Here is a 21,434-nt window from a genome sequence, read left to right as displayed (position 1 = left end):
CCGAACCTCCACCCTTAAGGTTAGTAGCTGTGTGTGTGTGTGTGCGTGCGTGCATGCGTGTGTGTGTGTGTAGTTGGGTGCATTTGTATATGAATAATAAACAAGAGTCTTCTATATTGCATAGTTCTCTAAATACTTAGGGATTTCCCCCAGTTTTGAAAGCTTACACGCTAGGCAGTGTGTGGTTGCAGTGTCAAACTGGATCGTTACCAGCATGTGGAAAGTGTTCCCAGGAGAACTATAAAAGGCTGAGCAAGTGAGAGCCACAACCTGGAGAAATAGGCGTGCCATGTTCTTGGAGTTTGTTGGACTTGTTTGTTAACAACAGTTGGCTTTTAAAGGATATGTAAGCAACTGCAGCGTCAGTAGGGTTGAAACCAGGTGACTAGATCAGAGTAGCAAGTGTAATATTAGTTAGGCAAGACAGGTAAGTAGCCTAATCCGAGGTACGAGCAAGTAGTTAGAAACTAGCATGTCTGTGAGAGCCTGCAGGATTCAAATAGGGAAGATGTCTGGGATCAAGAGACTTGAGTAAATGAGGCCAAGGAGCTATGTAACCTTGCAGACATTCTCATGTGATCTTGTAGCAGGGACAGTGAGAGAGAACTGGTTAGAGTATTTCCTAATAGAGAAGCTAGTCAAGGGGGGAAATGAAATATGGGCTGTATGTCCTATAGAAATGTTTCTGTGTGATTGTGTATATATTCAGTAATGGCTAATCTACTCACTTAACAATGGATGAACTTGTTATTTTAAAGAAACTTACTGTAAATGATTTGAAATATGAAGTCCTTTAATAGAATAAGTTATCTTTTAGCTTTTATCATAAAACTGAATTTCTGTATATCACCTTCACTTAAATTTAGGTGCTCTGACGGTTTGACTGTTACAGTTGATCACTACAGAGACTATTTTGCATGTTCTCATGAATTACTGGAGTCCTGGTGCCATAGTGTTTAAGAACCCAGCTGCTAACTGAAAGGTCAGCAGTTTGAATCTACCAGCCACTCCTTGGAAACGCTGTGGGGCAGTTCTGCTCTGTCCTGTTGGGTCGTTATGAGTTGGAATCGACTCAACAGTCTCAAGTTTCAGGTTTGGTAAGTTATTGGCTTACAGATTCAATTAATGTCAAGTGAACTCCTTACCTGCTCACCTTGTGCCTCTCTTTGCTCCTTGTAGCTGCAGTTCTGAACTTGAAATTTCTTTTCTCTGACCACAGCTTCTTTCATTCTTGGTTCTTTCAGTGAACCTGAGCTTTGTTGTATTAAGCCTACTTCGCTGAGTTGCTCGGTTCAGTTTGGCCACAAACTGACCTCTGGAGAATCCTTGACCTTTTGATTTGCAGAGTCCTGGTTAGAGCAGTGTTTTTCAAAGTGTATGCACTGCTAAAGGGGCAAGGTGGGCAAACCTCACCTTTGTCATTTCCTTGTCACCACTTACATGGCACTTTGTCTCTCTTACCCTTACCACCCAGAGTTAAACTAGACCTCATCCCTGGCCACCTAGGGCCAGGTCATTGGGTACCAGCCATAGGCTCAGAAGTCTGCACAACTCCCATCACTTCAGACCAGCTGGCCCCTCTCTCTCTCTCTCGTCCCCTGGAACTAGCCTGTGCAGCCTTTCTCTGTCACGCAGCTGCCCAGACCTGGGTCTTCACAAATCTCTGTCCTGCTAGCCCCTGCTGGCTTATTGCCCCCTGGGTTTGCTAATTCTCTATAACTGCTTATAAAATTCACAGAAACTTTTTAATTTGTTGTTGTTGTGTGCTGTTGAGTTGATTCCAACTCAGAGCAACCCTTTTGACAGAGTATAACTGCCCTATAGGGTTTCCTAGGCCATAATCTTTACGGGAGCAGATTGCCAGGTCTTTTCTCCTGTGGAACCACTGGGTGGGCTCAAACCACTGGTTAGCAGCAGAGGGCTTAACCGTTGTGCCACTAGGGCTCCTTTACTTGTACCTACATTTACCCATTTGTTATAATAAGAAAGAATACAAGCAAAGAAAGACTTCAGTTAAGGTCTGGGAGAGGGCCCTGTGGCGCAGCGCAGAGACAGTCTCTGACTTTCATCTTTATCCTCCCATCTTGTCAGCTGGGGATTATGTGCCTGATGATTTTATACATGCTGTTAGTTGATGAGGACTGAGGAGGGATGGCAGGAGCTGAGACTAGGGGAGGAAGAGTATATAGGGGCAATTCTAAACTAAGGGGCTTGAAATTTATTCTTACAGCTGTGGGGTGGTAGCCATTGGAAACGTTTATTTAGAGTTTTGTCGTTCAATTTGAGCCTTTAGGAACCGACTTTGCAAAGACTGGGCTCTGAATGCTTAGAGATGGCAGTGACAAATCACAGGTTCAAAGAGGAAGGTGAATCTGCCTTTTTCTCTGGAATTGGTCCTTCATTCTTTTGGGCAGTTAAAAGCTGTTTGTATCCAAGAAGCTACTTCATTGCAAGCACGAAATATTTACAAATTTGTGACAGAGTGATGTGGAGAGGGAATCATGAGAGCTCTCTGTGAGGTTTGTACAGCAACAGTTTGAGAAAACCGCTATTATGGGAGTCCCCGGCTGGTGCAAATGGTTAATGTGCTCAGCTCCTAACGGGAAGATTGGAGGTTGGAGTCCACCCAGAGGTGCTTTGGAAGAAAGGCCTGACAATCTTCTTACAAAAAAACAGCTGTCGATAACCCTGTGGAGCACAGCTCTGCTCTGACATACGTGGGGTTGCCACGAGTTGGAACTGACTGGACAGCAACTGGTGTTTTGGTTTGTTACAGGCTGAACAGATTGCTTTATTGTTTGTGTGTATGGAGTGGGGTGTGTACTGAAAGCCTAAACATCCTCTGGCATCTTATTTATTTTTGACTGTTCAAGGAAGGCTGGGCTGATAATAGCAGTGCCTTTTAGGTTTTTTTTTTTAGTAGTTGACATAACAGGGAAGTGTTTGGCCTTTTACTTACTTGGAACCCACAGCTCTTTTTTTTAAACCATAGGTAGGCTAGGTAAGAGGCTTTGTACTTGCTTCTTAGAAAAATTTAAGAGCAGTAAATTGACTGCCTTCAAATTTTTGCTACCAGTTCTTCACAGAAGTACAAAATGCAGAACCCTGCCTGATTTCTTTGTAAACAATCCTTGTGATTGTCAGCTTGCCAAGGGATGCTTTTTTGTTTTGAGTAATTTCTGGGGAATACCTTGCTTTGGATCACCCTTAGTTATTGCCCAAAGTTGCCTTCGGGAGTACAGGTGCTCTTTTCCCCGCTTATTCATAAAACCATTAAATTCTACTTTTTTCAGGAATTTAACATTGTTTTCATTGAACTGATGTAAGTTAAAATTGAAACGGTGAGAGAATTTACCTATTTAGTCTTGAGCTTAAAATTTCCCAAAGAGTAGGAGCCATAGTTTTGCCCACCACCAAACATAGAACAAGTAATTTTGAATGTATGGACATGATTATGTCATGGCCTTTCTAAATACAAAAATACAACTTTCACTTAGAACATTGAGTACTTTGATAATATCTTTACTGATATTGGTGAGAATGTAGTGAAATTGGTCCCATTATAGTTTTTTCTATTTGCCTTTTTTTTTTTTAGTAATGTTTTAGGTGAAAGTTTACAGAGCAAATTAGTTTTTCATTAAAGAATTAAGAGACAAATTGTTTTAGGACATTGGGTGCCAACGCTTTGATGTGTCAACACTCTCCCCTTCACGCCGGGTTCCCTGTTTCCATTTGTTCACTTGCCCGTCCCTTCCTGCTTTCTTTATCTTTGCTTTTGTGCTGGTGTGTTCATTTAGTCTCATAAACATGGTTAAATTATGCAGTCAGTTGCTCAGGTGTGTTATTGTCCGCCATATAGACTTGTCTCATCTTTGGCCTAAGAGGGAGCCTCTGGAGTACTTTTGTACCGAGTTAAAAGGGTATCCGGGGGCCCTAGGCTTGTGGTTTCTCAAGGTCCCTCAGACCAGCAAGTCTGGTGTTTTTTTGTGTGTTTGAATTTGAATTTTGTTCTACATTTTTCTCCTGCTGTGTACAAGGACCCTGTATTGTGATTCCTATCAGAGCAGTTGGTGGTGGAAGCCAGGCACCATCTAGTTGTTCTGGGCTCAGCCTGGCAGAGATTGTGGTAGTTGTGGTCCATTCGTCCTTTGGACTAAACTTTCCCTCGTGTTTTGTTTTTTTAATAGACTGAGGTAATCCTGTTTATTTGTCTACATGTTTATGGTGTCTCCCTGTACTGGAATGTGAACTTCAAGAGGACAGGGACCATGTGTCTTTTATGTATTGCTGCATCCCTGTCATGGATTGAATTATGTCCCCCTCAAAAATGTATGTGTTTACTTGGTTAGGCCATGATTCCAGTATTGTGTGGTTGTCTTCCATTTTGTGATTGTAATTTTATGTTAAAGAGGATTAGGGTGGGATTTTAACACCGTTACCAGGTCGCATCCCTGATCCAGTATAAAGGAAGTTCCCCAGGGGTGTGGCCTGCACCACCTTTTATCTCTGAAGAGATGAAAGGGAAGTAAGCAGAGAGTTGGGGACGTCCTACCACCAAGAAAGCAGTGCCAGGAGCAGAGATTGTCCTTTGGACCCAAGGTTCCTGTGTGAGGTGCTCCCAGACCAGGGAAAGACTGATGACAAGGACCTTCCTCCAGAGCTGACAGAGAGAGAAAGCCTTCCTCTGGATCTAGCGCCCTGAATTTAGACTTTTAGCCTACTAGACAGTGAGAGAATGAATTTCTTTTTGTTAAACCCGTGCGCCTGTGGTATTTCTGTTACGGCAGCACTAGATGTCTGAGACAATCCCTATCACCTATTACAGTGCTTTGCGTATAGTGGACACTCAAGTAATTGCTGAATGAATTCTGATTTGGTGTGGCTTAGATGGTATCCTGACGTATATTAAAAAAGCACCTCAGGTTATTTTGATGTGCACTCCCATGGTTGAGAAACCTTGGTCTATCTTCCCTCTCTAATGCGCGTGAGATATAGAAGATATCACTCCTGAAATTGGTAATCTCATTTCCCTAGTAGAAAGAGTTTAATTTGGTAATGTTATTCAGGTGTTGTTTGTAGGTGGGACTCAGAATGGACAGTTGCATTCCATCATCGAATAATTAAGTTTAGGAAAGATAGGAAGATAGACCTCAAATTGAATTTATTCCTTTTTTTTGTTTTGTTAAAAAAAAAAAAAAAGTCAAGGTTAGACTTCCTAGGCGGTTTTCCTTCAAAACACTACTTCTCAATGTTGGGTCGGATAGGATTTTGCTTCTGGGGGACATATTGACGTCTGGAGACGTTTTAGATCCCTTGTGGTCAGTGGTTAAGCGATCAGCTACTAACCGAGAGGTCAGCAGTTCAAATCCAGCCCCTCTGTGGGAGAAGGATGTGCTGGTCTGCTTCTGTAAAGACTAAAAAAAAAGACTACAGCCTTGAAAACCTGATGGGACAGTTTTACTCTATCTTATAGGGTCACTATGAGTCGAAATGGTCTCCACTGGCAATAGGCTTTTTAGTTTTAATTTAAATATGCACATATCTTACATTTTAAAGACTTGTTTGTATATGTAAGTCAGTAGTTTTCAAAGTGTAGTCCTTGAACCCTTAGGAGTAAAACCTGTTCATATTAATACTAAAATATTATATGCCCTTTTCGCTTTGATGTTTGGATTAAAGATACAAAAGCAATGCTGAGTAAAACAGCTGATACCTTAGGAGGAAATCAAGGCAGTGGCACTGAATTGTCTAGTAGTGTGTATTCTTCTCTGTCATGAATACTTCACGTCATACAGTTAAAAAAAAACCTCATTTTTCCTTCAGATTCTTTTTCAGTACAAATTAAATTTTACTCTACTTGGCTCTAGAGTATCTGTGTGATAAAACGGGTATGTGCTGCAGAGGAAAAGAATTTGTGTGATTGAGTTGCTAGCTCAGCTACCCCCCTCCCCATTTTCATGTAATATCTTCTTTAATTGAAAGAACAACTGAAAAACCATGGTTATTCAGACTTGGGTATTTGGCAAACATTTCTTTGAAAATGAACAAAATGAACTTGTTACTAATAAAATTGGAGCTTTCAGGCAAAAATTAGAATTTGGGGAAATCTGTATGGGCCACCTTGAGCTTGATAGCATTCTAGTAAAGACATTCGTGGTAATAATGATAGTAATAGTGATATTATATAATGAACTGTGTCAACATTTGGAAGAACTGAATAACTCAGTAAACCAACATTTTCCAGATGGCGTTATGAAATCACACGTAGGTAAAGATCCCATTCAAAGAGCACATTAGACAAATGGATTTTGTATGTGTGTGTGGTAAAATACGTATAACAAAACATTTGGCATTTCAACCATTTGTATGTGTACAATTCAGTGACATTTATTACACTCACCATGCTGTGCAGTTGTCATCCCTATCCATTTCCAAATTTTTTTATTATCATCCTTAACAGAAACTCCATACTCCTTAAGGAATAACTGTCCATTTTCCCCTCCCACCTGCCCTTAGTAAGCTCTAATAAACATTGATCTCTATGCATAGAGATTTTATATAGGTGGGTCATACAATATTGTCCAGTAGTGTCTGACTTAGTTCACTCAGTATAATCTTTTCAAGGTTCATCCATGTTTTACCATGTATCAGAACTTCATATTTCTTCATGGCTGAATTACTGCATTGTATGGATTTCCCACATTTTATCCATTCATCTGTTGATGGATACTTAGGTTGTTTCCACTTTTTGGCAGTTGTTAATAATGCTTCCCCCATGTGTCTGTCATTTTGTCGTACTGTGGGGGCTTGCATGTTGCTGTCATGCTGGAAGCTCTGCCACTGGTATTCAGATACCAACAGGGTCACCCATGGCAGACAGGTTTTAGTGGAGCTTCCAGACTGAGACAGACTAGGAAGAAGGACGTAGTGGTCTATTTCTGAAAAGAATTAGCCAGTGAAAACCTTATGGATAGCAGTGGAACATTGTCAGAGACTGTCCCAGAAGATGAGCTGCCTCCTCAGAGTAGAGTTAACTTAATGATGTGGATCGAGTCAAGATTTTAGAACCTTCATTTCCTGATGTGGCACGACTCAAAATGAGAAGAAACAGCTGTGAACATCCATTAATAATTGGAACCTGGAATGTACAAAGTATGAATCTAGGAAAATTGGAAATCATAAAAAACAAAATAGAACACATAAGCATCAATGTCCTAGGCATTAGTGAGCTGAAAAGGACTGGTATTGGCCATTTTGAATCGGATAGTCATATGGTCTGCTATGCCAGCAGCAACAACCTGAAGAGGAATAGCATTGCATTCATCATCAAAAAACATTTCAGGATCTATCCTGAAGTACAATGCTGTGGGTGGTAGGATAATATCCATACGCCTGCAAGGAAGATCAGTTAACGTGACCTACTTTTCAAATTTACGCACCAACCACTAAGGTCAAAGACGAAGAAATTAAAGATTTTTTACCAACTTCTGCAGTCTCCAATTGATTGAACATGCAATCAGGATGCATCGATAATTACTGGTGATTGGAATGCAAAAGGTGGAAACAAAGAAGGATTGGTTGTTGTAAAATATGGCCTTGGTGATAGAAACGATGCTGGAGATGGCAGGATAGAATTTTGCGAGACCAATGACTTTTTCATTACAGGTATTTTTTTCGAATAACATAAGTGGCGATTATACACCCGGGCCTCACCAGATGGAATACACAGGAATGAAATCAACTACATCTGTGTAAAGAGATGATGGAGAAGCTCAGTATCATCAGTCAGAACAAGACCAGGGGCCGACTGCAGAACAGACCATCAACTGTTCATATATAAGTTCAAGTTGAAGCCGAAGAAAATAAGAACAAGTCCAAGAGAGCCAAAGTACAGGCTTGAATATATCCCACCTGAATTTAGAGACCATCTCAAGAATAGATTTGACACGTTGAGCACTAATGACCAGACAAGTTGTGGAATGACATCAAGGACATCATACGTGAAAAAAGCAAGAGGTCATTGAAACGACAAGAAAGAAAGAAAAGACCAAAATGGATGTCAAAAGAGACTCTGAAACTTGCTCTTGAACTTCAGGTATCTAAAGCAAATGGAAAAAGTGATGAAGTAAAAGAGCAAAAAGAAGATTTCAAAGGGTGGCTCCAGAAGACAAAGTAACCTGGAGTTAGGAAACCAAAAGGGAAGAACATGCTGGACGTTTCTCAAGCTGAAAAATCTGAAGAAAAAATTCAAGCCTGGAGATGCCATATTGAAGGCTTCAACAAGGAATATACTAGGTGACACAGGAAGCATCAAAAGACGATGGAAGGAATACACAGAGTCACTATACCAAAAAGAATTGGTCAACAGAACCGATGGTACTGAAGGAAGAGGCTCAAGCTGCACTGAAGGTATTGGCAGAAAAACAAGGCTCCAGGAATTGATGGACTACCAGTTGAGATGTTTCAACAAACAGATGCAGTGCTGCAAGTGCTCACTTGTCTATGCCAAGAAATTTTGGAAGACAGCTTCTTGGCCAGCCAACTGGAAGAGATCAGTATTTGTGCTCCTTCCAAATAAAGGTGATCCAACTGAATGCAGAAATTATGCAACAGTATTATTAATATCACACGCAAGTAAAATTTTGCTGAAAATCATTTAGAATGAGCTGCAGCAGTATATCAACAGGGAACTGCCAGAAATTCAAGCCAGATTCAAAAGACGAGATGGAAAGAGGGATATCATTGCTGATGGCAGATGAATCTTGGTTGAAGTCAGAGATAACCAGAAAGATGTTTACCTCTGTTTTACATTCACTGAGCAGAGGCATTCGACTGTGTGGATTATGACAAATTATGGATGATTGCCAAGGATGGGAATTCCAGAACACTTAATTGTGCTCATGAGGAATCTGTACATAGATAAAGAGGCAGTCGTTGGAACTAAACAAGGGGATACTGCATTGTTCAAAGTCAGGAAAGGCGTGTGTCAGGGTTGTATGCTTTCACCATATTTATTCAATCTGTATGCTGAGGAAATAATCCGAAAATATGGACCATATTAAGAAGAATGAGGCAACAGGATTAGAGGAAGACTCGTTAACAACCTGCAATATGCAGATGACAAAACCTTGCTTGCCGAAAGTGAAGAAGACTTGAAGCACTTATTGATGAAGATCAAAGACTACAGTCTTCAATATGGATTATACCTCAACATAAAGAAAACAAAAATCCTCACAACTGGGCCAGTGAGCAGCATCATCATAAACAGAGAAACAATTGAAGTTGTCAAGGATTTCATTTTACTGGATCCATAATCAACACCCATGGAAGCAGCAGTCAGGAAATCAAAGGACACATTGAGTAAATCTGCTGCAAAAGACCTTTTTAAAGTGTTAAAAAGCAAAGATGTCACCTTGTAGACTAAGGTGGGCCTGACCCAAGCCATGGTGTTTTAAATTGCATCTGCATGCGAAAGCTGAACAGTGAATAGGGAAGACTGAAGAAGAATCAATGCCTTTGAATTAATGGTGTTGGCGAAGAATATTGAGTATACCATGGACTGCCAGAGGAACGAACAAATCTCTCATGGAAGAAGTACAACCAGAGTTCTCCGTGGAAGCAAGGATGGCAAGACTTCTTCTCTCATGCTTTGGATGTGTTATCAGGAAGGATCAGTCCCTGGAGAAGGACATCACGCTTGGTAAGGTGGATGGAGGGTCAGTGAAAGAGAGGAAGACCCTCAACGAGGTGGATTGACACAGTGGCTGCAACAATGGGCTCAAACATAGCAACAATTGTTAGAATGGCACAGGACTACACAATTTTTCATTCTGTTTTCCATAGGGTCACCATTAGTTGGAACCAACTCGATGGCATCTAACAACAACAACAACAATAATAATGCTCCAGTGAACATTGGTAAGCAGGAAACTAAGACCCTGAGTCTTAGGCTGGGTGTTCTAGAGAAGCAAATCCAGTAAAGCGGATAAGTACATATAGAGAGAGATTTGTGTGAAGGAAATAGCTACTGTGGTCGTAGAGGCTGGAACATCCTAAATCCGTGGATCAGGCTGGAGGCTTCTCATGAATCACATAGCGGCAGGGCTGGGGAACCCAAAATGGGCAAGGCAAGATGGCAGGTAAGCTGCTAGCTCAAGTCCCAATAACTGGAGGTCAGACAAACAGGAGCCAGCTGCAGAGTCCAGAATGAGCAAAAGTCCATGAGCCTTGCCAGAAAGTCTACCTATATTGGTTGCAGGCCACACCCCCAAGGAAACTCCCTTTCAACTGATTGGCTACTCACAGCAGATCCCATCATTGAGATGATTACGTTATATCAGATCTTATCATGGAAGTGATTACATCATTGTATGACTGCCAAACCACTGAGAGTCACGGCCCAATCAATTTGAAACACAACCGTAATGATCACACCCTGCTTTCAAGTCTTTTGGGTAGGTATATACCTAATATAGGGTTCCAATTTTTCCATATCCTTGCCAATACTTCTTATCTTCCATTTTTCTGGTAATAGTTATCCTAGTGAGAGTGAAGTGGTATTGTGGTTTTGATTTGCGTTTCCCTAATGATTAATGACGTGTCAAGCATCTTTTTTTCCCTTAAGTTAAAATATTTTTTTGTTTATTGTACTTTAGGTGAAGATTTACAGAGCGAACTAGTTTCTCATTTAACAATTAATACACATACTGTTCTGTGACATTGGTTGCCAACCCCATGACACGTCAACACTCTCCCCTTCTCAGTCTTGGGTTCCCCATTACCAGCTTTCCTGTCCCCTGGTGCCTTCTTGTCCTTGCCCCTGGGGTGGTGTGCCCTGTTAAGTCTCCTTTTTTTTTTTATGGGCTTGTTTAATCTTTGGCTGATGGGTGAACCTCAGGAATGATGACTTTATTACTGAGCTAAAAGTGTGTCTGGGGCCATACTCTAGGGGTTTCTCCAGTCTCTGTCAGGCCAATAAGTCTGGTCTTTTTTTGTGAGTTAGAATTTTGTTCTGCATTTCTCTCCAACTCTGTCTGGAACCCTCTGTTGTGATCCCTGTCAGAGCAGTTGGTGATGGTAGGCGGGTACCATCTAGTTGTGCTGGACTCAGTCTGGTGGAGGCTGTGGTAGTTGTGTTCCATTAGTTCTTTGAGTTAATCTTTCCCTTGTGTCTTTGGTTTCCTTTATTCTCCCTTGTGTTGAGCATCTTTTTATGTGCTTATTGACTGTTTGTATGTTCTTTAGAGAAATGTCTGTTCAAATCCTTTGCCCATTTTTAAATTTGGTGGTTTGTTTTTTGTTGTTAAGTTGTAGGGTTTTTTTTTTTTTTTTTTTTTTTAATATTCTGGGTACTAAACCCTTATCAGATACATGGTTCCTAAATATTTTCTCGGATTCTGTAGGTTGTTTCTTAACTTCCTTGATAAAATCCTTTGGAAGTTTTTACATTTGGAGAACTGGATTTATCTGTTTTATCTTTTGTTACGAATGCTTTTGGTGTTATATCTTAGAATCCACTGTCGGAAACTGGATCCCAAAGCGTGTTTTATTCTTAGCATTTTAAGCTTTTAGTTCTGACATTTAGATCATTGATCTATTTTGAGTTAATTTTCATACATGGTGTGAGGTATGGGTCCAATGTCATTCTTTTGCATTCTTTTTCTCAGCACCATTTATTAAAAACTATTCCCCAATTGAATGCAATTGGCACCTTATAAAAAAATCAGTTGACCGTAGAAAATGAATTTATTTCTGGACTCCCAATTCTATTTAATTTGTTTATATCTTTGTCATTATACCAGCACCAAATTGTTTTGATTATTGTAGCTTTATACTGGTTTTTGAAATAGAGAAGTTTGAGTCCTCTTTGTTTTTATTTTTCAGGGTTGCTTTGGCTATTCAGAGCCCCTCGCAGTTTCACATGAATTCAAGGATTGAGTTTCCCGTTTCTGCCAAGAAACTGTTGGAATTTGTGTAAGGATTGCATTGAATCTGTTGATTGGTTTGAGTAGTATTGACATTTTAACAATATGAAGAACGTGGAATGTGTTTTCATTTATTTAGGTGTTTAATTTCTTTCAGCAATGTTTTATGGTGTTCAGTTAAAAGTCTTTGTCCTCCCTGGTTAAATTAATTCCTAGGTATTTTATTCTTTTAGATGTTTTTGTCTATAAAATAGTTTTCTTTTTTTTCCTTGCCTCTTTAAAATAGTTTTTTTGTTGTTGTTGCTGAGAGTATATGCAGCAAAATATATACCAGTTCAACACTTTCTGCATGTACAATTTAGTGACACTGATTACATTCTTTGAATTGTACAAGCATTCTCACCCTCCTTTTCTGAGATAATCCTCCCCCATAAGCATAAACCCTAAGACTCCTACATAGTCTTTTGAATCGTGTTGTCAGTTTGATCCCACATAAATAAGTCTTCAAAGAACATAATGCTCAAGGCATTCTTTACTAGTTAAGCTAAAGTATTGTTTGGTTTTAAGAAGACTTCAGGGGATATTTTTGGTTTTAGGTTTAAAGGTTATCTTAGGGTAGTGATTTCAGAAGTTTGTCCATCCCCCATGGCTCCACAAAGTCTGGAGTCTCTGAGATTTGAAGTTGTGTTCTGCATTTTTCCCACTTTTGATCAGAATTCTTCTGTAGAATCTTGGATCAAAATGTTCAGTAATGGTAGTCAGGCACCGTCCAGTTCTTCTGGTCGCCTGGCAAATGAGAGAGTTGTTCATGGACGCAATTATCCATGCATTCCATTTCCACCTCCTGTGCCTGACTCTCCTTCTTCTCTTTCTCCTGGCAAATAGTTACCAGTTGTTGTGCCTTGGATGGCAGATTGCAAGCTTTGAAGACCCCAGCCACTACACAGCAAACAGGAAGGTAGAACAAAAGCACTGAACACAGTATTAGGCCAGTTAACTTGGATGTCCCATGAAACCATGACCCTAAACTTCTGAACCAAGGAACCAAATCCCAGGAGGTATTTGGTTGTACAGAAGCAGCCTTAACAGCTCCTCTCTTTTTGTTGTTGTTTTGTTGTTTTTGTAAACATATCTGTTGCACAACTTTTGCCAATTCAGCTTTTTACAGGTGTGCACCTCAATGACAGCAGTTTCATTAATTGGCTGTGTAACCTTGACTTTAATGAATATAATTTTTCCATCACCGTAACCCAAACCTTGGTTCCTTATAAGCAGTAACCCTCTTTTTTCCCCTGCTTCCTGCCCCAGTAGCCATTAAGGAACTTTGGTCTCTATGCTTTTGCCTTTTCTTATCTTTTTCTGAAAGTGAGGTCATACAATATTTATCTTTTTATGATCGACTTGTTTCAATCAGCATAATGTCTTTAAGCTCCATCCGTATTAAAGCACGTATCAAGACTTCATTTCTCGTACTGACTGAATGGTATTCCATTGTATGTATGCACCACATTTTTGTTTATACATTCATCTGTTGATGGGCATTTAAGTTGTTTTGGCTGTTCTAAATAGTGCTGCAATAAACACTGGTGTACAAGTCTCTCTTTGAGTCTCTGTTTTAAAGTCTTTGTGGTATATGCCTAGGGGTGGAATTGCTAGGTTATCTGATAGTGTTTTGAGGAACTGCTACATTGTTTTCCACAGTGGTCCTACCATTTTGCATTCCACCAGCAATGGATAAAGGTTCCAATTTCCCCACATCCTTGCCCTGCCCATATTTGTTACTTTGGTTTTTTTTTTTTAAGCCAACCTAAACAAACAAAAACCTGTTGCCTTTGAGTAGATTGCAACTCATTGCAGCCCTATAGGACAAAATAGAATTACCTCATAGGGTTTCCAAGGAGCAATTGGTGGATTCGAACTGCTGACCTTTTGGTGAGCAGCTGAGCTCTTAACCATTATGCCACCAACCTGACGGAAGTGAAGTGCACCCTCACTGTGATTTTGATTTGCATCTCTTGATGACTAATGATGTTGAGTATCTTTTCATGCATTTGTTGACCATTTGAATGTCTTTTTTGGTGAAATGTCTATTCAAGACCTTTGCCCATTTTTTGATTGGGTTGTCTTTTTGTTGTTAGATTGTTGAGACTTTATATGTATTTTGGGTTTTAGATTCTTCTCAAATATATGGCTTCTGAAGATATTCTCCCAGTCGATGGCTTGCCTTTTCACTTTTTGGTAAAGTATTTTTGATGAACAGAAACCTTTAATTTTTATGAGGTCCCATTTATCTATTTTACCTTTTGCTGTTTGTGTTCTTGTTATTGTTTAGGTAATCCATTGTTCAAAACTAGGCCCAGCAGCATTGCCTCTGCATTTTCTTCTAACAATGTTATGGCTTTAGTTTTCACATTTAGGTTCTTACTCCATTTTGAATTTGTTTTTGTATATGGTGTGAGGCATGGATCCTGTTTCGTTTTTCTGCATATGGAAATTCAATTTTCCTAACACCATTTATAGAGGAGACTTTTCTTTCCATATCGAATGGAACTTAGTTAGCAGCCTTATCCAAAATCAGTTGATCACAGATGTGTGCATTTATTTCTGAACTCTCAATTCTATCCCATTGATTTGTGTGTCTGTTGTTACACTAGTACCAGACCGTTTTGATTGCTGTAGCTGTATAATATGTTTTCTATTGGTCAAGTTTTGATGTCCTATCAAAGAAGAATATCCACAATCTGAAAAGGCTGTTTCGTGTGAGTAGAGATTTTCTGCATGTTCTTGAATGAAGACAGTTTATTTCAACACATTAAATGAAGAAATGGCTATGAGACACCAACTTTTTTCTTTTCAGACATTAAAGAGTTTTTTAAAAATGTGAAACTGTGCTACTCTTTTCACAAAATTCTTTTGAAGGTAATTCTCCTAATAGAAAATTTATTTCTGTTAATCGGTAAATATTTTATTATGAAATGAATTTGAAAATAGTTTTAAAAAATGTTTAGTTTCAATTTGGAGTACAGTACACATTAGTAGATACAACCCACATGAGCAAACTTCTTTGAGGAACTCAGTAATCTGTACATGTGGAAGGGTTCTCTTAACAACCATTTTTAAACCAGATAGTCTCCTAAGAGTTGTCCCTCAGATACTGTTGAACATCAGTTTGTGTCTCTTGTTAGGCTAGTCTGCCACAGATGAGGCGATTGAATTGGGCTTTGAAGGAAAGTTTTGGCCTTTCATTTAAGACTTGAATATACTTTTAACGTATAAAATACATGACGGAATTTAAATTGATGGTTACATTTTGAGTTCATATGGCTAAAGAAAGTGTTACCTGCAGAGCAAATGAGTGGATAATTATATCCGGAAGAAAAAGAAAAGAATTTCAGAAAATGATGAATAAAAAATACTGAACTGTGAACTGCAAGTAATTGTGGAACAAGCATTGTCTGAAACTGTTGGATTCTGGCTCATAGTGACCCTAAGCATTATCTTAATGGGAATCTTAATTAGACAAACAAGATTAGGTTTAGTAAACACCTTAAATGAAAGAGATTGCAAAGTATAAGTGGGGGTACAATCGGAGTATTTTAATTACTGATAACACTGCAGATTTACCCAACCATAAAGAAATAGAAGTAATAGTTTATTTGTTTCTATGAAGTAACTCTGTGTTTGAGTAAATTGTTGGTAGGTACTATGAAAGTTAATTGTGGGGAACATTTTTGAGAACCTTACTGAAGGTAATTTAGAGAAGAGACTTCACAGATTTTTTTTTTTTAATCTGTATAAAGTTAATCAGGATTACCTTGACTTAAGGAGTCCTGACGGTGCAATGGTTAAGGACTCAGCTGCTAGCTAAAAGCAATGAACAATCTGACAAGGAAATTTAGAAAACAATTCCATTTTCAATGATATCTTAAATAATACAATATCAAGGAATTAATTTAACCAGGAAGGTGAAAACAGTGTACGCTGAAAACTGTAGAAAAACATCATTGAAAGAAATTAAAGAAGATCTGAATAAAGGGAAAGACACTTCTTGGATTCGGAGGCTTAATATTGTTAAGATAGAAATACTACCCAAAGTGACCTAGAGATTCAACATGATTCCTATCAAAATGCCAATAGTCTTTATTGCAGAAGTAGAAAAGCCAATCCTCAAATTCATATGGAATTGCAAAGAGCCCCGAATAGCCAAAGCAATCTTGAAAAAGAACAACAAAGTAGGAGGACTCACACTTCTATTTCAAAATATACTATAAAGCTATAGTAATCCCAACAGTCTGGTACCAGCATACAGATAGAGATATAGAGCAACAGGCTAGAATTGGGAGTCCAGAAATAAACGCATGTATCTGTGGGCAACTAGTGTTGAACTAGGGTGCCAAGTCCCTTCAGTGGGGGAAAAAACAGTCTCTTCAACAAAGATGCTGGGACCGTTGGATCTCTCTATGCACAAGATTGAAGTTTGACTCATATCTCATACCATATATAAAGATTAAACCAAAATGGATCAATGACTAAGTGTAAAAACTAAAACCATGAAACTCTTAGAATAGGGATAATGCTTCAGGACCTAGTTTTTGACAGTGGATTCTTACATATGACACCAAAAGCATGAACACTAAAAGATAAAATAGATAAATTGGACTTCATCAAAATTAGAAGCTTCTGTGCATCAGAGAAATTTATCAAGGAACTGAAGAAACAACCTACAGAATAGGAGAAAATATTTGGGAAGCATGTAATATCCAGAATATATATTAAGGCACAGTGGTTAAGAGCTAAGGCTGCTAACCAAAAGGCCGGCCGTTCGAATCCACCACTTACTCTTTGGAAACCCTGTGGGGCAGTTCTACTTTGTCCTATAGAATCGCTATGAGTCAGAATCAACTTGATGGCAACGGATTTGGGTTTTATCAGTGGTGACTCAGTGGTAAAATTCTGAACCTCGATATGGGAAACCCTTGTCTGTCAGTGGATATTTGCTGAATATGATGCCGAATAGGTTTCCGTGGAGCTTCCAGACTAAGATGAACTAAGAAGAAAGGCCGGTGGCAATCTTCTTCTGAAAAATCAGCTAATGAAAACCCCATGGATCACAGCGGTCCATTCTGCAGCCGATCATGTGAGTGGTGTAGGACTAGGCAGTATTTTATTCCGTTGTGCATGGGGTCTCCATGAATCAGAGGCGGACTCAACAACAGCTGACAGCAAGAACAACAGCAACAACTCAACAAGAAAAAGACGAACAATTCAGTTAAAAAATGGGCAAAGGACTTGACTAGACATTTCACCAAAGAACTATCCAAATGGGCAATAAGCATATGAAAAGATGCTCAAAGGCCATTAGTCATGGTTGTTAGTGGCCATTGAGTCAAGTTGCTAGCATTCCACCCTGACTTACGGAGACCTCATCCACAACAGAATGAAATGCTGCCTGGTCTTGTGCCGTCCCGTCCCCATGATGAGTTGCAGATCGGCAGGCTTTTCTTCCTAGTCCGTCTTAGGAAGCTCCACTGAAACGTATTCAGCATTATAGCAACACACAAGCCTCCGCTGACAGACAGGCGGTAGCTGCACATGAGGTGCATTGGCCTGGAATCAAACCTGCGTCTCCTGCATGTAGGGCAAGAATTCTACCCCAGAACCGCCACTACCCCCTTATAATGTTTCATGGTATCTTCAGATTTCGTGTGCTTGAAATTAAATTTATCGTCTTCCTTTCCCCGAAAATTCTGTTACTCTCTGTGTTTGCCTTGTTGGTGAATGGTGCTATCATCTGCTCAGTTCCAGAAGTCATAAATTCAAAAGTCGTTCTTAACTCCTCCTTCCATCACCCTCCCATAGTCACTTGATTACTAAGTTCTGTTAATTCTGTCTTAATATCCTAGAAATCGTTCCTCTGCTTTCATCCCTTCTGCTATGGTTCAGGTTCTTATTTGAACCATTGACTACTGCATCAGCCTCTTAATTGCCTTTCTGGACTTTAGGCTGACTCTTTGTTCTTTCTTGTTAGTGTATTCAATTCTTAATATTTCTGAGATACAAATTTGAAGAGTCACACCCATGGTTAAAATTTTCAATTATTGGCCATCACCTTCATGATAATAGTGGCATTAAATGTAGCTAAGTGCATAACTTATTGTGGTGCAGTGAATAAATATGGCCCTTGTAGCATGGTCTTTGTAACTCCTACCAAATGACTGGGTGAGACTATGCGAATGAGGTGCTTGTGGCCCACCAAAGGGATTGGCAAGTTTGCTAATAATATAAATAAGGTGCATGGCACCTTGTGGGGGTACAACCATGCAGATAGGTGTATGCAGCCCTAATGAGGGGATTGGTCAGTTTTTCCATCTGACTAGGCTTAAAATGAGCCATCCCGGAGGTGGGAAGAGAGGATTTCAACACCACGAGGAAAGAAGAGTCAAGAGTGGAGTGCATCCTTTGGACCCGGGATCCTTGTGGTGAGATCCTCCTAGATTCAGGAGACAGACAGAGAGCTGTGACACCAGAGATGGTGAGAAACAGCTGCAGAGAAATGGTGGCAGCAGAGGCAGCAGAATCAGGAGACTGGCAGGAGACGGCGAAGTGGGCTTCCCAAGCCACAGAGCAAGAGAGTTGAGCACCTTTGGACTGGAGGCTTACTGGCAGAGTGGGGTGCCTCCGGCTACTTATCGGCAGAGCTAAAAGAGCTTTGTAACACTTACCTGAATAGGGCAGAGGCCAAGGGGCCAGAGAAAGATGTGCCTGCAAAGACACTGAGAAGCGGCTGTCCTGATCAAAGAACTGTATCCTGAGCATTCCTGAACCTGAATCGTAACCTGTTAAAAAAAAAGTTACTTCCCTAATAAACTCCATAATTATGAATATTGTCTGTGAGTTCTTTGTGGTCATTGCAACAAATTATTAATCCCAGCAGAGGAGTAGAGAGTGCCGTGGGAGGGACGTTTGGTGTCATAATTGGTAAAAAGGTTGAAAGGTGGAGGCATGTCCGATTCCTGCCTTGTAAGAACCAGCGTGGGCTGTTGATTTTGATTCTCCTTTTCGTATGTGAAGTTAGAGGAGGTCAGATGCCTCGCCATGGCATATTTACACTTGTGTTGTCTGATTTTATTCTTTGAACAGTCCTTTGCTACTTCCTGGTTGCACAGATGAGGAAATTGAGACCTAGATTTAAACCCAGGACTGTCTGTTTTTAGTTTATGCTCTTAGGCACTTTCTTATGCTACTTATGTAGGACATTCCAGACCCCTTGTCTTGTGGCTCTTACCCACTTGCATTTTCTTAAAACATAGTTCCACTACCCACTGCCGTCGAGTCGATTCCGACTCATAGTGACCCTGTAGGACAGAGTAGAACTGCCCCATCAAGTTTCCAAGGAAACATAGTAGGCACTTGGTAAATGTTTGTTGAATGAGTGTTAGGCAGTGATGAATAACAGGGGACAGTGAGACTAGCCCAGCGTAGAAAGACATGAAAGAGACATCTGAAGAAAAGGATTCCTCTGGCTGGCCATGTTCATAAACGGTCAGCCTTTGGGTTAAAGCAAAATAGTGAGAGGTAACCAAATGAGGGAAATGAAATCCAGAAGGGATGATTAAAAGAGAGAAGCTTTCTGTTTTTAACTTGAATGAATTATGTCCTAGGGTTGTAAGAACCTGAAAATGAAGCCTCTAAATACCCTTTTATGTTTTTAGGACTTGTGGAATTAAAAAGAGAGATGCCTGAAAACTAGAGACAGAGAAGTATATTTTTCAGAAAGGGGAAGAAGAAAGACTATAGAGCTTGCTATGGCCCTCAGGTGAGAATCTAGAATAAATTACTTAAAGGATAAATTGTTTCCAGGAGAGGTGAAGCACTAATCATTAGGAAATAGCCTGAATTCATTAAGAAATAAACAAAACAGCGGAGCCTTCTTTTTGCACATGGAGCCTGTTGTTTTCCGTCCATTGGATGAGATATAAGGTTTACTCATCAAAAGCACAGATGGCACAGATCATGGGAGGGAGAGGGTGTTAGCTAGGATGGGCTAGATTCTGCTGTAGTAATAACCTCAAATTTTGGTGCTTAAAAACAAAAGAGATTTATTTTTTAAATAATATATTTTTGGTGATTCCAATTCAACAGGTTTCACACATACTACTTAATGACATTGGTTACATTCTTGTTTTTCCCCCCTATTATTGCATAGGGTGTATTTGTTTTTACAAAAGTAGAATGACTGTAACAACACCGATCTACCATGCCTGATATGGTCACTGTGCCCCATCCATACTTCCTGGGACCACAATATCATTTTTTAAATTTTATGTTGTTGTTGAGAATATATACAGCAAAACATACACCCATTCACCACAATTCAGTAACATTGATTACATTCTTCAAGTTATGTAACTCTTCTCACTCTTCTTTTCGTTTCTGAGTTGTTCGTTCCACATTAACATAAACTCACTGCCCCCTAAAGTTCCTATCTAATCTTTTGAGTTGCTGTTGTTACTTTGATCCCATATAGTCCTTCAAAGAGCACAATGCTCAAAGCAGACATTTTTTTACTAGTTAAGCTAGACTATTGTTTAGTTTTAGGAAGAATTCAGGAGATTTTTTTTGGTTTAAGGTTTAAAGATTATCTCGGAGCATTAGTTTCAGGGATTCATTCAGCCTCCATGGCTCCAGAAAGTCTGGATTCCATGAGAATTTTAAATTCTTTTCTGCATTTTAAATTTTAAATTCTTTGCTGCTAACCAAAATGTCTGTGGTTCAAATCTACCAGGTGGTCCTTGGAAACCGTATGGGGCAGTTCTACTCTGTCCTATAGGGTCACTATGAGTCGGAATCAACTCAATGGTAACTTTTTTTTTCGTGCATTTACCCTGTTTTGATCAGGATTCTTCTATAGATTTTTTGCTCAAAATGTTTGGTCATAGTAGCTGGGTACCATCCAGTTCTTATGGTCTCATGGCAACCAAAAAAAAAAAAAAACAACCCTGATGCCCTCAAGTCTATTCTGACTGATAGCAACCCTGTAGGACAGAGTAGAACTGCCTCATAGGGTTTCCAAGGAGTGACTGGTAGATTTCAACTGCCAACCTTTTTGGTTAGCAGCTGAGCTCTTAACCACTGCCGCACCAGTTATTCATGGAGCCAATTAGCAACACATTCCATATCTCCTCCTGTTCCTTATTCTCCTTCTTCCTCTGTTGCTCCAGGCGAATAGAGACCAATTGTTGTGCCTTGGATGACCACTTGCAAGCTTTTAAGAACCCAGGCACTATGCAAGGAACCAGGAGGTAGAAAAGAAGCACTAAACATGTTATTAGGCCAATTAACGGGGATGTCGTGTGAAACTGCGACTCATGATGACCCAGTATATGCAGAGTAAAACTGTTCTCCACAGGGTTTTCAAGACTGTGGCCTTTCTGAAGCAGATCACCAGGCCTATCTTTCAAGGTACCTCTGAGTGGGTTTGAACTGCCAGTCTTTCAGTTAGCAGTCAAG

The 21,434-nt window shown here is 39.8% G+C and overlaps 2 protein-coding genes across 25 annotated transcripts in view; both read left to right on the top strand.

Moving 5' to 3' along the window:
• The window catches only part of LOC126068466 (uncharacterized), a 1,054,989-nt gene that overhangs the window by 718,272 nt on the left and 315,283 nt on the right, over positions 1-21,434 (top strand). For 3 of the 23 annotated variants that reach the window (XR_007515694.1, XR_007515686.1, XR_007515689.1), the window contains exons 3-5: positions 11,884-11,973; positions 19,637-19,740; positions 21,146-21,386. The exons of 5 other annotated variants lie outside the window; for them this stretch is intronic. Coding sequence is in view for 4 of the 18 variants with exons in the window: in XM_049871012.1 (XP_049726969.1) it covers positions 11,884-11,937 (54 nt within the window). In the remaining 14 variants the exon portion in view is untranslated. Of the gene's footprint in view, positions 1-866; positions 971-9,843; positions 11,336-11,883; positions 11,974-12,809; positions 13,263-19,636; positions 19,741-20,709; positions 20,784-21,145; positions 21,387-21,434 lie in introns of those variants that run through there. 15 more of the 23 variants (XR_007515697.1, XM_049871016.1, XM_049871014.1 and 12 more) reach the window with 10 other exon arrangements.
• The window catches only part of LOC126068451 (ral guanine nucleotide dissociation stimulator-like), a 480,137-nt gene that overhangs the window by 432,042 nt on the left and 26,661 nt on the right, over positions 1-21,434 (top strand). The gene's annotated exons all lie outside the window — the stretch shown is intronic.

Source organism: Elephas maximus, chromosome 27 (assembly GCF_024166365.1).
Source record: "Elephas maximus indicus isolate mEleMax1 chromosome 27, mEleMax1 primary haplotype, whole genome shotgun sequence".
Classification (NCBI taxonomy): domain Eukaryota; kingdom Metazoa; phylum Chordata; class Mammalia; order Proboscidea; family Elephantidae; genus Elephas; species Elephas maximus.
The sequence above is the reverse complement of the archived record's forward strand: the minus strand, read 5'-3'. Positions and strand labels throughout refer to the sequence as shown.